We start from the raw sequence: 14,239 nt of genomic DNA, 5'->3' as shown, positions 1-14,239 counted from the left end.
GGGACTGGGGCAAGTCTGTGGTGCTGGTACATTTCCAATCAGCTCAAGGGTTTATAAGATACTATAAAATCTCCTCTAGGGAGGACTCTGTCACTCATGAAACTCTTGAAGGGATAAAGCTGAAACATGCCCTGTTACAACTTTCTTTTGTTCTAATACTGTTATTTTTCCCATTGCTCGATCTCCTGCTTTGACATAGAATAATGAACATCTGGTTTTCTATGTTTCTGAGGAACTTTGCATGCCCTGATTAAAGAGAAACCATGAAATGTGACCACCCTTGTGTCTCTTTCCAGGCTCCACGCTGCAGTCTGTCATCTGTTCCAATGATGCCCTCTTCTACTTTGTGTTCTTCTACCCCTTCCCCATCTTTGGCATCTTGATCATCACCATCCTCCTGGTGCGGTTCAAGAGCCGAAACTCCAGCAAGAACTCGGAGGGCAAGAATGGGGTTCCTCTGCTGTGGATCAAAGAGCCTCACCTCAACTACTCTCCCACTTGCCTAGAGCCACCAGTCCTCAGCATCCACCCGGGAACCATGGACTAAAGAGGCAGAAACACCTGTAGGGACACACAGAGGGAGAGAACTAGAGATACACCGGGAACCCTGAGGACCACAGTGGGGTTTGTTGTTCTTGTTTCATTTGTTTCAGTGTCTGTGCTCCAACAGAGTGGCTGAGCTCTGCCCAGCCAGCAGGAGCAGGAGGGTCCAAGGCTTCTTCCAGCACCTGTGGGAACATATCCCCTCACTCCAATGAACAGAGGTACTTGCTGTACATAGCAGATGTTCCTCTTGGACTAATTGGACTCACATCAGTTGCTGTCTTTTGGGCTGTTGCTTTTGTTATCATTTATTTTTTGGTCACACAAAGAACTGTAGACTTTCCCTATCCTCCACACAGTGTGGAGTTCCTAGGAGGTATTTGGTCCTACGATGATGTCTTTGGAAGTAAACATATATGTTTTCCAAAACAGACTGTTTTTCCTTCTCAGACTCAGTGCCACAGTGGAGAAGATCTTTTCCCAAGGTGCACTGAGCTAGCTCCTCCCTCTTCCAAAACAGACAAAGCCAGGTCTGTCCCCAGAGGGGTTAGCTGGGCTGTCTGTTAAGAGGTCCATTTCAAAGACTGGCTGTAGCCTCAGCATCTTCTTGCCTCCATTTTACTAATTTTCTCAGGAGGGAGCAGTTCACCTTTTGGGAGTGTTCCCAGGTCTTGGAGAGACTGAATATTGAGCGTGCTTGCGGTCAGGACAAAAGCAATTTAGTCTGTCTCATGGAACTGGAAGGGGGAAAGGAAGAACACCTGAAAGCCCTGTGTTGTAGCAAAGAGGGTCCTTGTACGGTCTCACCAGAGTCATGCTCCTCCGTGGTGTCCATGCTGCCACCTCTGATAAGGCAGATCTCCTCTGTGCCCCAGTCATTTGGGAATGGGAGGCTTAATCCAGTCTCTGAAGGCTTCAACATGACCAAAGTAAAGACTCTAAGAAGGAGGAAAGGAGAAGCTCCACGGGTCAGGTTCATAGTCCCTGGGTGGTTCAGCCAAGGAGCCCAGTAGCAAACACGCCACGTAGCGGGGATGTGCAATTAAGCACCATGTGTCAGGAGTTTTCCTGTGGCTGCACTACTCCCCAGTGTGAGCCTGGACAGAGCAACAGGCCATCAGCACCCTGGGGACTTCCCTATCCCCTTGGCCAAGAGAAATCTTCCCTCTGTGTGTATGTGCATCTGCTGTTTGTTTCTGAGACTTTAGGAAGAGAATCCATTTCTCCATAAGCTCCCCCTCCTGACAATGTCACCTGCTCTTCTAAGAGTCACTGTGGCAGGAAATGCTGTTCTTTCTGTGAAAGATATGGCTCTTGTGAACCAAACCAGGGCTCTTGCCACGTGGGGCACCTGACCTCCTGCACCCCCTAATGCCAAGAACCCCTACCCTGTCCTGTGGAGGAAACCGCCTCTTCCCTTGTGTTACGTCTGGCGGAAGAAAATGTTTGCCAAAAATGGCCTTTTGTTGTCTTCCTTGATGTCTTCCTGGCAAATCCAGCCATTTGGGTTTTTTTGCAGCATGGCTGAAGCCAACTGGGGGCAGACGGGTGCAGCCACAAGTGTGCCTCACGTGTGAGAGGTGCCACACCCACCACTGTTGTCCTCTCCAGAGGGTCGGACTGCTCTTTGGGAGCAGAGGGGACCTCAGCAGATGCTCTGTAGCACTAAGTCAGTTAGACCCTGATGCCTTGACATTTCAGAGGTGGTGAAGCTTCAGGTAGGAGATCTGCACCATGAAGCCTCGCTCCTGTCTGGGAGAGGACCCATGTGGCTGCAGATCGTCCCATGCAAAGGCATTTGAAGTTGGCCACCTCTGCACCTCCACCAGAACAGCACTGGTTTCTTCTTCTGCTGGGAAGCCCCAGTTTAACTCGTCCCTCTGTGAAGTCTGCCTCCTCAAGAAGTAACTGCTTACTGGCCCCAGCATATGCATAAAATCACATTCCTATATCTGTATGTATTGCACACCCGCACACTTGTCTTCCCTTTCTGGCTAAGACGTCAGCAAAGAGAGGAGTGGGATGAGAAGTGAATGGAAATGAAGAATCAAGGTGCAAACAGCTGCAGCTGCAAGCCAGTGGTTATTGTTTCCTAACTGTACTATCTCCTGTATGTACTGCTCCTATACATACTGTTCCTAGGCCGGAACCACGACTCACTTCAGCTTTAAGGAAGAAGAGAATGAAGTCAGCGGGAGCTGTTCTTTCCTGGGAGAGCTCTGCTCTGCACCTGAGCCACGCTCCTCCTTGCCAGCCTGTCTGCCCCAGAGCAGGGCTCTCCCGGAGGCCTACCACAGAGGCCAGACTTTCCTGGGAAGTGGCTCCCACAGTGGTCCCTGAATGTACCTTGCTGGTGACATTTCTCCACTGCTCTGGCAGTGTGTTGCCCAGTCTCAAACTTCTCTCAGTTTTTATAAGGCAGCCTCTTCCTGTAATGAGTTTTAACACAAAGCTTTTCAAACCACTCTATCTGCAGTAACTTTCTGTAACAAACCCAAGAACAAAGAGAGGGACCCTGTCCATGCATGATGTGGAAAAATGTTTGGGATTTTTAAAAAAAGAAAAAAGTGAAAAAAAAACCCAACAAAAACTTTGTACTATGTTGCACTAAAACATGTTTTATACAACACACCCGAGAGCTGTAGTAAACTGTGTTGAAATTGTGAATCCTATTGCTGCTGTTTTTTGTCAGATCTGGGCTTTTATTATGCCTTTATGTGCACTCACAGCATAAAGGTGTGCTGAGGCCCTCCTCTTGGGAACCCTCTCCCTCTGCCCCTACTCCTTGATGCAATAACTTCTCTCCCTACCACTGGTAGCACATCTCTTCTCTCTTACAGCTTGCAGACACCTGGCACCTCTGATTTCATAACCCATCCAACCCTCAACCCATGCCATAATAGAACACAACATTTAACAGAGGTCTGTCAAGTCTTTTTATTGAATGGGATAAACTGGTTTTGAAATTGTTCTGAAAACAGTTTAAGTACTTTGCTGTGTCATAGTCTGGATTTGAAGAAAAATCTTATTTTAATAGAATTATGCATAGCAAATGTTAAGCAAATTACCTTTAATAACCTTGATGAAAGCAGAATATAGTTCACTACAGAAGCTGATGTACAATGCAACCTGTTAATTCTCCTTTACCCACTTTTCCCTTAAGTAAGGATTTGGTCAGGAGTCTTGAATTCTCCCACATTCACTGAAATAGGGAAGTTAGCATGATGCATTCCTACCTGTATTGTAGAAGTGGTGTGGAATTGGGTAAAATGCAGTGCTCATACACCTTTAAGGTCGAGTTTGGGGTTTTTTCCACATTCATTTGAAACAAAAAACATCCTCTGCTAAAATAATTTTATGTGTCCCCAGACACAATGGGCTGCTTGTGCTCCCTGCTCCCCTTGCAGGGGGAGGATGCTGGTTTGGGGCAGCCTGAGTAAGGTTTGCTGCCTGTCCTGCTGCTGCAGCAGGACCAGCAGGGCTGCTGTGGGTGCTCCTGCTCCTCTTGAGGACCAGGTGATATGCAGCCACCCTGCAGCACAGGAGGGATGTCTCGGGGGACCACTGTGTGTTCCCATCAAAACACCAGCCCCAAACTAGCACCAGTGTGGCCTCCCCACTGAAGCCAGCACACAGAGAAAAGGCAGGTCTGGCTCTGGGCTTACATTCTTGATATTTAACTGGCAGGTTTGCAAACCAAGCAAGAGAGCACTGGACGGCCCTGGGTAAGTGTGCCTGTGGGGTGCCCTGCCATGTCCTGCCTAGATGATGCTGTACAAGCCCTTAGCTACCTTCTCCAGGCGGTCCTTGTACTCCAGGTGGGCGTAGAGGGAGGGCGGAACCCCCTTAAAGGCATGAATGACGCCCCACCAGCTGGCGGCGATGGCAGCTGTGGAGTCACTGTCACCCCCGTGGAAGAAGGCGCGGTGAGCCAGCTCCGTCCAGGAGTCCCCCGCGCCCAGCAGGGCGTCGTAGGCGATCATGGGCGCGTCGTGCCCGCTGCTGCCTCCCCAGCCGCTGTAGCTGAGGGAGGCGTAGAACGAGTCTCTCTCTTCCACGCCATACTTGGCTGGGAATTTGGGCGACGAGACCCCGTCTGAGATGCCTCTCTCCGCCAGGTATTTTTTCCACTGCTCTTCGAAGTAATACCTGCCAAACAGGACGGGATGGAGCGGCTGTAAGTTGTCCCAAGGCAGCAGCACACAGCTGAGCGCCACGCAGGCGCCAGCGGAAAACGCGCCACGTCAAGAGCCCGGAGCGAGGGCTCGGCGAAATGGTAGGTGGCCCCCATTTGTCAAAACTAGGGATGTGATTTACGGTAAGAGGCATAAGGACAAGTTTCAGTGAGTTAGATTTCCCCTCCCTCCAGTCACATGGGAGAAGGCAGCCCAGCACCTGCAGGATTCAAAGGCTCAGAGTGAGAACTGAGTCATCCTCCCAAATTCAGAGCAGCTCTACCTCTCTGTGTGCCCCTGCAAACGGAGGTGCAGTGAATATGCAGTCAGATTTGGTTATAACTTTCAAACTGAGCTCAGCCCTAAGCTCGATGCTGTTCCCCAGCCCTGCTTGCCATCTTTCACAAGATCATGGTTGCTTGAGATGACAAGTCTACCTACTTCGTACTGAATCCAAAAAATGGTCACAAGTATATGACCCAAATGCAACCTGCTTTTTCTTTTTTCCTCAAGTTAAGGCATTCTGAATTGATTTGATCCTGTCTGAATTGATTTGATCCTGTGGCAGATGTGTGCTGCCCTAGGAGTTTGCCATAATATGATTACTGAAACTTAAGTACGCGCAGAGCTCGCTTTGTCGTACAGGGGCTTTACGAAATGGCGGCGCAGGGAGTGCAGCTCACCATTGCTCCATGTTCTCCTTCACGAAGAAGCCAGACTCCTGCACGTAGGCTTTTGCCTGCGGCAGCACCTCCATCAGCCCCTTTCCCCAGGCCACGGGGGGCACGCTGTTCACTGCGTAAGCCGTGAAGAGGGCCGAGGCCAGGGCCCCCAGGTAGCCGGTGGGGTGGTGGTGGGTCATGCGGCCGCTCTCGATGCTGACTTTGACCAGGGTGTCCAGCTGGGCAGGCTGGTAGAAGCGCAGCCCGATGCACATGGCGCGCATGGCGGCCCCGCAGCCTCCTGCCCGCGGGCTGAACGGGATCTGCCAGCCGTTCGGCTGCCCTGGATCCAGCTTCGTGGTGCTTTCCAGAGACATGGCACCTGGAGACAGGCACCGCAGAGCCCAAGAGAAGGAAGAAACAGAAACGTCAGCAGGAGGTAGCTTGGGGAACACGGAGAACACAGGCAGCGCAGTAGGGAAGAAAGCATTGCTCTCTATAAGGGATTTGAGCTTCCTTTTAAAAACATCAGTTGTCTGCTCACATATCCTGCCTAAAACTGCTGGAGCAACCTGCATCCTCCCCAGCAGACCTCACAATTTTTGTTTGTGAAAACAATTACAAGGTCTAGAGGTAGGAAACACTTCACTGATCATTTACTGACGTGATTTATATTTACCTTTTGTGTTAGCCAAAAAAAAAAAATACTAATAGACACAAATACCTAGATCTCTCTCTGTCTCTCTCTCTCTCTGTAAACAGAATTGTAGAATCTCTGACACAAGGCCAGTCTAGATTACTGCTTTTTCACAGGACTTCTAAAGGCAGAGACCCCACAAGCTCCTCATTTGCCTTACTAATAGAAAATATACTGACAGGAAATGTTCTCCAGCTCTCCCTTGCTGCAGTTTAAGTTTGTCAGAAAGCCTTGAGTGTACCAGCTCTCTCACCTCAACACAGTCTGCATAACTGACTTTAGTGTACTCTTCTTTCATAAGCTGAACAGCAGCTTCAGCTTATGAAAGAGGAGAACCAAAGGTTTGTCTGGCTCACTAGTTCATTGCCAAACACTGCCACTAAAGGGTAATGACAGAAAGAGTGTGAGAAATGAGGCAAGCCCACCTCCATCTCTTTCATATTTCTGCTATTTACTTTTAAAATAAATTACTCTGCTTCTTCCAGTGCTGCTTCTTCAGATGAACACTTATTAGTACAACACATTCATAGGACAAAGAAAGCACATCGTAATTTCAGAGTCCAGCCAGCTCCCCTTGCCAACACAGTGAAATGTTTGGAGAGCTAAGCCCAAATGCTTGTGTGTGTAAAGAAGAAACAGGTTTGGAACACTGAATTATCTTTTATTCTCTTCTACCTTGCTTTTTTTCCTCCTAGTCTTCTCTTCTGGCCCAATTGTAAATACTTCTTTTCCAGCAGGAAGGTAAATCAAGGCAGGTTTCAAGCAGCTTCATTTAAGTTTTAGTGTGCTGGACAATGGCAAAAGGTGGACTCAACAGACAAACCCCAGTGTGCTGAGTCCTCTCTCCGACACACAGGGTAACAGCAGCAGCTGGCTGTTACCACAGCCCCAAAACTAGACTGTTGCTTGTACACTTTGTTCCCTCACTGGGGCAGGTAGCTGATGAACTTGCAGGTGCTCTGTTACTTTGGAAATCAAACTAAATAGAACAGAGTAGCAAGGAAGAAGCCTGGTCAAGCAAATTCGCCTCACTTTGGTGTAACTCAGTCACCATGATCTGTGACCTTGCTCGTCACAGCCAGATACTGCACTAAGTCCCCTTCAGAGCTCTTGGCTTCTGCAATTCCATGTACGTGTTTGGCAGTAGGGTTCGGTTTATGGCAGCCTGGTTTACCTATATGTACAGCACCCTTGTAACTGAAATATCTCCAAAACCATGCACAGCTTTAAGACTGGCTTCTGGACATACGCTAAAAATAACTAACAGCTGGCCACTGTCAAGAATAATGTCACATGCTGGGCCAAGTGTCTTTAGCTCTACTGGGACTGGTCACAACCAGCCTCTAACTGAAGTGTCTGTGAGTTTGCTTTTAGGATGTCTCAGTGTGGGAACATGTTCAGGCCTCTAAATTTCATGTAGTTTACTAATTCAGTGCTGGCTGCTGTGTATCAAAATTGTTAAGAGGGATATCAGCATAATTTCCAACTTCATGATGACTAACAGAAATGGAGGCATTTTTCTAAAAATCTCACCATACCAAGCATTGTACCCAGTGACCTGTGACAGGACATTAAAATGAACCTGTCAAACAAAGCCACGTTTTTAAAAAGCTGTGCCAACTATTCTGGTAAAAGAGAATTTCCAGGAAAGCAAGGGGGAAGGGAGGGAGCACAGGGACTAAGGTTGCTTAAAATCAAAATCTGCATAACAAAAGCTAAGATTACTCTTGCTGAAACTTCGAGAAAAAAAAAATATTTCTTCAGGACCAGTCTGGGCAGGCTGAGACCACATACCTCAGTCCTTGATAAAAAGTGAGATTATTCTTGCACTAATTGTACTAAAATAAAAGGGAAGATGACAAGGCTTTAAATGGAAAGAAAGACTGGTTGTTTTGCAATACAATTTGCTTGCAGCTTTAAGCCTGTGCATATTATTTTAGGAAATGACTACTGATAACTCACAAGTGGAAAAAATTGTGTAAAGCAAACCAGTGTATGACAGCTAAGACTTACAATTTATGATGTGTTACAAGTAGTATCCCTCACACTTCTGAACAGTTAAAATATTAAAACATTGGAAAGCTGATTTAGGAAGACTAAGATGGAATCACATCAGGTTGGTTTTTTTGTTTTGTTTTTTTTTTAATAGGTTTTAAAAAAAAATGCTGTAGGGAGTTTTTGAATTAGCAAATTGTTTTGGAAGTTCTTTACATCCAGGTTAGGAATCCTTTGTACTAACAACAGGAAATTAAAAGTAACCTAAGTATGGTACTGGTCTGAGGAAGGAAGAAATACAAGGAAAAAGTAGTGTGTGAATTAAGGCAACCTGGAAAAGTTTCAAGAATAGCTGGACTCAATTTTTGGGATAGGCCTTCATTCCACTTACCTAGACCTAGGGTAACAGTTGTTTGGGGTTGATCAGTACACATAAAAAAATGTGAGTTATACAAACCACATAGTGGTAAGTATTTCCAAAGGGAGAGGACTAGGACCAAAAGGCAATTTTGAAGCAGGTTTCCTGAAGAAATGCTTTAGTTGTACAGTGAAAAAAATAAGTCTGTCTATCCTTGTGTTGCTTAATTAATTGGCTTTGTAAGCTGCAAGGAACAATGAATTTGGGGCTGTGGCACAACACAAACACCAGTAGTGGATGTAGGGATTACCTTGTCATTGAATTATTACCCCAGAGTTCTCTCCTGGGGCTGCATCCCCGAGGGACCCTGCTGTGGCTGTCCTGTGACTCAGAACGTTGTGGGAATCTCTTTGTTACTGCAGCTTTGGCTTTTCAGGTCAGGACTGCTTCATGTGAGCCATCAATGTGACTTTCCCCCACTGTTCTAAGGAAATCTCTTTGGTGTTGGGCAAAAGTTCCAACAGCAACTTTCCACTCTCAGTCTTCAGGTCTGCAATTCCCTGGTGAGTGCTTAGGCCAGAAGAGCACCACCTTGGGTTATGTTTTCAGTTAAAATCCATTTATTCTGAACTGCCAAAAGAGGTTATTGGCATGCAGCTTTTATCATTAGGACTTAACAATATGGCATGGAGAATCCAGACAGCTTTTCAGGGTATGGATTAGGTATTCCCTTCAGTGGGAATTAAACTGCTAAAGGTCAGGATTTAAACTCTCAGAGCTGAATGCCTTTCCTGTACCTGCAGCAGGAGCAATTCTGATTGCAAAATTTTTAATTTTTTGGTTTTGGACCCACTAAACAATGTGTATTTCTTTTTTTAGATAATCTAGATAATCTGACCTTTCCTTGTCACTCCTCTTAATGTGCATAGCAAGTCTGCTTTCAAATTCATCACTTCTAGGAAGAGGAACTTCTTTTGGGCATATTGCAGCTCAGTTTAGTCAAGAAGGAATGCAGTAGGTGTCCCTTTATGCTTAGATATTATTTAAATTTTAACATTTAAATTTTAGGTTCTTCTCTTTTTCATCTTAGGTTTTGGTCGCCAAGGTTAGAGAGCAAAAATCCTTCCAGGTGTTGTCTCACTGGCAGCTGTGGTTAGTCCATCTTGGCTGGGGGTACTAAACTATGCTGCTTCACCAAAACTGCCATGAATCTTTGGAAGTTTGATCTGCCAACTTCAGCTGTCCTGACAAGCATCATTACCCCTTCCTAAATGCTTTATTAATTAGGCCACTCCCAACAACTGGGAATATGGGTGTTAAAAGAAGACTGATAATTCAGTTCTTTACACAAGGATAGGAGCCCACTGTGGAAAGGTAAGCAGAATAAATTCCTGCTCAGGTTTCCAACCTGGTTTATTTTGGAAGTGCACAGCTCCGAAACAATATGCTCAGTGGCAAGATTTGGCCTTTCCCATGTTTAATGTCAAGACAGAACACTCTTTACATACTCTGGCCACTCCAAATAAGCACATCTAAGTATGCATACAATTTCAATGTATAAACTTTGCACAGGACTGCTGAATTTGAGTGTTTCCTGGATACTTAATGCCTCCTGTACTGCTCAAATTAGAGGCCCAGCCTAAGCAGCTCCAATTTAAATGTAATCCAAGTATCCAGAAGAGCCTGGGCCAGTCCTTGGGGAAGAGCTGGGTCAGAAGGGCTGGGTGAACTAGGAACCACAGAGATATGTCATATATGTCTTGGCTACTGTAGCCTGTCACAATGCCCTTCCTGAATACTGCCAGGCCCACTGCTTGTGACACGAACTCAGCACCACTGTGTCTATGCACAGAAAAAAGAGCTGTTGGAAGTACAAGGTTCAGAAAAGAAGATTGACTTGACTGTCCTGGTGCTGAAATCAAGCATGCAGAGCTAGCCACAAGTAGACTTTGGGTTTAATAAGTGTAATTATTCCAAGTATCTTTGTGCCTTTAAATATATTTTAATGTAATTTGTTGCCTTTATGATGAGAAGTTCTGTATTAATTATCTGTTTAAATGTGTTGCTTTAACACAGCATCTCAGGGTGTGCATTACAGTAGTTGAATGTGAATTTTTTTTATCCACTGAATGTAGGAATCCAAAGTGCAAAAGCCATCACCCTTCCTGAGCTGAGGCTGGGCCTCAAAGACAGCCGTAAGAATGTTTTGTAACATGAACAAAACAGTATCCTTTTCATCTAGTTCAGAGAAGCCCAAACCACTTCAGCTTGCCTTACTCTGTTCTCTTTATCTCATCCTGAAACAGGTACTGAGTGTGACACACTTTTCCTTTCCGTGAAATACTGTTAACGCTCTAAACAGCCAAAAGCAGAGTCGGGGCCAGCCCCAGCTCCAAGCTGCAGGAGCGACATGAGCAACAGCACAGCTCTACCCAGACAGACAGCAGGATGGAGGGGTTACCTGGAGCTCTGCCCTCCATGTCATTCATGCACTCCTTGTAGTTCCTTGCAAGCAGAGTGTAGAGATGTGGTAATCTTGGGTTTTTCCCGGCTGCTACCAGGGCTTCGGCCGTGGCCAAGTGCATCACGGTATCATCGCTGACTATCCAACCCTGGAGGCTGATGTTGCCCAGTCCCCCCATGTCTGCCAGCTCCTTGTGGATGACTGGGCCACTCTTCTGGAACTCCCATCTCCCGTTGTAATATCCGAGCGTGTCACCAACTGCGCTCAGCACTATGGATGCCACATAGTTTTCCACCCCCTTAGGACACATTTTTTGTCCCATGACTACTTCAGTGTAGAAGACACTGTGAGAAAGAAAAAAAAGAAAAGGAGAATGAGAATTAAATCTTTCCCAGTTCAGTATGGGTTTATCCTGCTAAGCTCCAGCAGGCTGGATACGCAGCCTGGCACATGAGTCTCACCAGATGATGAATTTCTTCACAGCACACGGACCCTGGGCCAGGGGCACCTGGAGATACCCTGCTGGGCTGCTGGCAGGATAACGGTGCCTACCCTACCCAGCTCCAAGACCAAAAACCAAGTGCAGGACTGCTGAATCATGTGCAGGGTATGTGGCCACAACCGTGCTCTCCACCCTTCTGAGTGCATGAGGAAGCTCACGTCAGCACCCGCCGGCTTTTGTACCCTGGGGTAAGGCCGACCCTCAGGGGTACAAATAAAAGGGATAAGGGATAAGGGGTAAGGGATAAGGGATAAGGGGTAAGGGATAAGGGATAAGGGGTAAGGTTTGGCTGGCCTGCTCAGCTTTGGCAGTGCCGGGCAATGGCAGTGACACCCGGCCCTGCTCCCCGGGCAGGCTACAACAGCGGGTGCTCGCACAGGCAGCACCCCCACCCCGCGGGTGCCTCACATGAAATACCAACCACGCCTTCCCCCGGAAACCCTCCGCAACTCGGGCACTGCTTCTCCTTTTCTCTTGTGACAAGCAGAAGCGGCGAAAGCCGGCGGGAGGCCCCGCGGGTACTCACACGGCGAGCGCCCCGATGGCCGCCAAGCCGGCCAGCCCGGCCAGCGCTTCCAGCGGCCTTGCCGGGGCCCAGCGGAGCCCGGCCCGGCCCATGGGGCGCGGCTGGTTCTCCGCAGCCCGCGCCGCGGCCCGTCTGCCCCGGCCCGGCCCGGCCCGGCCCGGCCCGGCCCGGCCCTCCGCGGCAGCCCGGGGCGGGGCACCGGCCCGGCTCCGCCCCTCGGCCCCGCCGGGCCGTCCAAGCAGTGCCCCGGCCCGGCTCCTGCCCGGAGCTCCCCGGGCCGTCCAAGCCCGGCTCCTGCCCGGAGCTCCCCGGACCCTCCCTGCAGTGCCCCGGCCCGGCTCCTGCCCGGAGCTCCCCGGCTCCTCCCTGCAGTGCCCCGGCCCGGCTCCTGCCCGGAGCTCCCCGGCTCCTCCCTGCACTGCCCCGGCCCGGCTCCTGCCCGGAGCTCCCCGGGCCGCCCCGGCACTGCCCCGGCCCGGCTCCTGCCCGGAGCTCCCCGGGCCGTCCCTGCAGTGCCCCGGCCCGGCTCCTGCCCGGAGCTCCCCGGGCCGCCCCGGCAGTGCCCCGGCCCGGCTCCTGCCCGGAGCTCCTCGGACCGTCCCTGCAGTGCCCCGGCCCGGCTCCTGCCCGGAGCTCCCCGGACCGTCCCTGCAGTGCCCCGGCCCGGCTCCTGCCCGGAGCTCCCCGGCTCCTCCCTGCAGTGCCCCGGCCCGGCTCCTGCCCGGAGCTCCCCGGGCCGTCCCTGCAGTGCCCCGGCCCGGCTCCTGCCCGGAGCTCCCCGGCTCCTCCCTGCAGTGCCCCGGCCCGGCTCCTGCCCGGAGCTCCCCGGGCCGTCCCTGCAGTGCCCCGGCCCGGCTCCTGCCCGGAGCTCCCCGGGCCGCCCCGGCACTGCCCCGGCCCGGCGCAGGCGGACGGACTGGCTGCCTTTCATTTTCGGGGCTGGCCTCGAGAGAACCGGGCTGAACCCTCGGAACCGAAACCGGCACAGGGGCAGTATAAAAAACTGTTTTTAAAAAAAAACCGCTCACAGCATTTCCCGAGGACGAACAGCCCCTCCCTCCTCCTGGCTGAGCAGCTCTTCCCTGATCCTGGCTGGATCCCACTCTGTGTCTGCGCTGGAGAAAGATTTTGGGAGGGATTTCCTCACCTTTGGGTTTTGTTTCCCCTCTGTGAAAAACACCAATCACTTGATTTTTAATTTTTAAAAAGTTAATAATATATAAATGGTTATATATTTATTGTTATAATAATAATAAAATGGTTATAAAAATAATAATACAATTAGAGTAACAAAGTTTAGAGTTAGGACAATTACAAGACAATAAAAAGGAAAGAATTACGGACATCCGGATGCTCTCGGACACTAAGTCACAAAAAGCATCCCTTGTGACCAAAGGAATAACTTTAAAAGCAATAGCCTGTTGCATGTTCATACATCTCATACATGATGCATAAATTCCTTGCAAATTAAGAACTTTTATGGTTTTTTGTCAACTTCTTCTCCTTAATCTTGCTGGTTCCAAAAAGACAGAGAGAAGGTGGAAGAATGTTTGTCTTTTCTGATAAGGAGGCTGTAACTTTTTATGGGCCTCCTTCGCTGGCATCTCTGTGTGAAGAGTTTCTTGATTATCTCATCTTCCTGCTTGAGCTTGTAACAAATCTTATATCACAGAGTTTCTATTTTAACATTATGTTGTAACCTAAAACTACATTTAACACACTACTTAAAAGAATTAATACAGCATAACTTTCTAACATTACACATATAATATTCATTGTAACATTTGCGGAAAGCCAATCATAAAAGATGAATTTTTCACACCCTACTTGCTGCAGTGTGAGCAGAGCCTCCAGCCTTTGCCACCAATATTTGCCCCTATGCCTGCCCCCTTATAGAACCACAGAATTGCTGGTGAAACTGCAGAAAAAACAGGAACTCTCTGACAACGTCTTTTCAGTGTTAGAAAATCACAGCATTACTTTATTCTGACCAGGATGTGCAGTAGAAATTATTATCCGCGCATGTCCGGGTTACGCAGTGAAAATCATTCCACCATATATGGTTCTAGATTTTTCACCTATTTATACATAAAAAAATTTCAAAGACATTCATGTTCATTGGTCCTAAATTACACAATCCTTAGTATTCAATGGTTACTGATCCCCTTGCCTTAGATGCTGATTAAGTCTTCATTCTTTGGTTCTCTTATCAATCTTTTTCCAGACCATGGGTTTCTGACCCCACCCTGTGTAATATTCATTAATGTTCATTTGCCTCCTGTGTATTTTCTGGCAACTCCCAATCTAGACATTGAAC

At 48.5% G+C, this 14,239-nt stretch overlaps 2 protein-coding genes across 4 annotated transcripts in view; one reads left to right on the top strand and one right to left on the bottom strand.

The window, feature by feature from the left end:
• The window catches only part of IGSF3 (immunoglobulin superfamily member 3), a 92,046-nt gene extending 88,836 nt beyond the window's left edge, over nt 1–3,210 (top strand). The window contains exon 10 of the mRNA XM_021541594.3: nt 297–3,210. Within this exon, the coding sequence (XP_021397269.2) occupies nt 297–547 (251 nt within the window). The 3' untranslated portion in view covers nt 548–3,210. The remainder of the gene's footprint in view (nt 1–296) is intronic.
• A 256-nt stretch (nt 3,211–3,466) lies between these two features.
• Nucleotides 3,467–13,031, bottom strand: ADPRH (ADP-ribosylarginine hydrolase). 3 transcript variants are annotated; one of them, XM_021541606.3, is made up of 4 exons: nt 12,951–13,031; nt 10,892–11,238; nt 5,402–5,762; nt 3,467–4,692 (listed from the first exon to the last, which is right to left on the bottom strand). In XM_021541606.3, exons 1-4 carry the CDS (start codon nt 12,953–12,955, stop codon nt 4,305–4,307), a joined length of 1,101 nt encoding a protein of 366 aa, XP_021397281.2. In that variant the 5' UTR covers nt 12,956–13,031; the 3' UTR covers nt 3,467–4,304. The 3 variants fall into 3 exon arrangements, with proteins under 3 accessions (XP_021397281.2, XP_021397300.2, XP_021397303.2); XM_021541625.3 differs by lacking the exon at nt 12,951–13,031 and adding an exon at nt 11,923–12,045; XM_021541628.3 differs by lacking the exon at nt 12,951–13,031 and adding an exon at nt 11,818–11,909.
• Nucleotides 13,032–14,239: the final 1,208 nt, after the last annotated feature.

Source organism: Lonchura striata, chromosome 2 (genome assembly GCF_046129695.1).
Source record: "Lonchura striata isolate bLonStr1 chromosome 2, bLonStr1.mat, whole genome shotgun sequence".
Taxonomy (NCBI): domain Eukaryota; kingdom Metazoa; phylum Chordata; class Aves; order Passeriformes; family Estrildidae; genus Lonchura; species Lonchura striata.
Note: the sequence above shows the minus strand (reverse complement) of the source record. Positions and strands in the feature narration are given on the sequence as shown.

What these genes read in the sequence shown, in the direction of transcription:
- ADPRH (XM_021541625.3), bottom strand. Translation starts at nt 12,014, where the DNA reads ATGGGCCGGGCCGGGCTCCGCTGGGCCCCGGCAAGGCCGCTGGAAGCG. An exon ending in GCCATCGGGGCGCTCGCCGT is followed by an intron (nt 11,239 to 11,922) that starts GTGAGTACCCGC and finishes TCTTTCTCACAG; the next exon opens with TGTCTTCTACACTGAAGTAG. An exon ending in AAGGAGAACATGGAGCAATG is followed by an intron (nt 4,693 to 5,401) that starts GTGAGCTGCACT and finishes CCTGTTTGGCAG; the next exon opens with GTATTACTTCGAAGAGCAGT.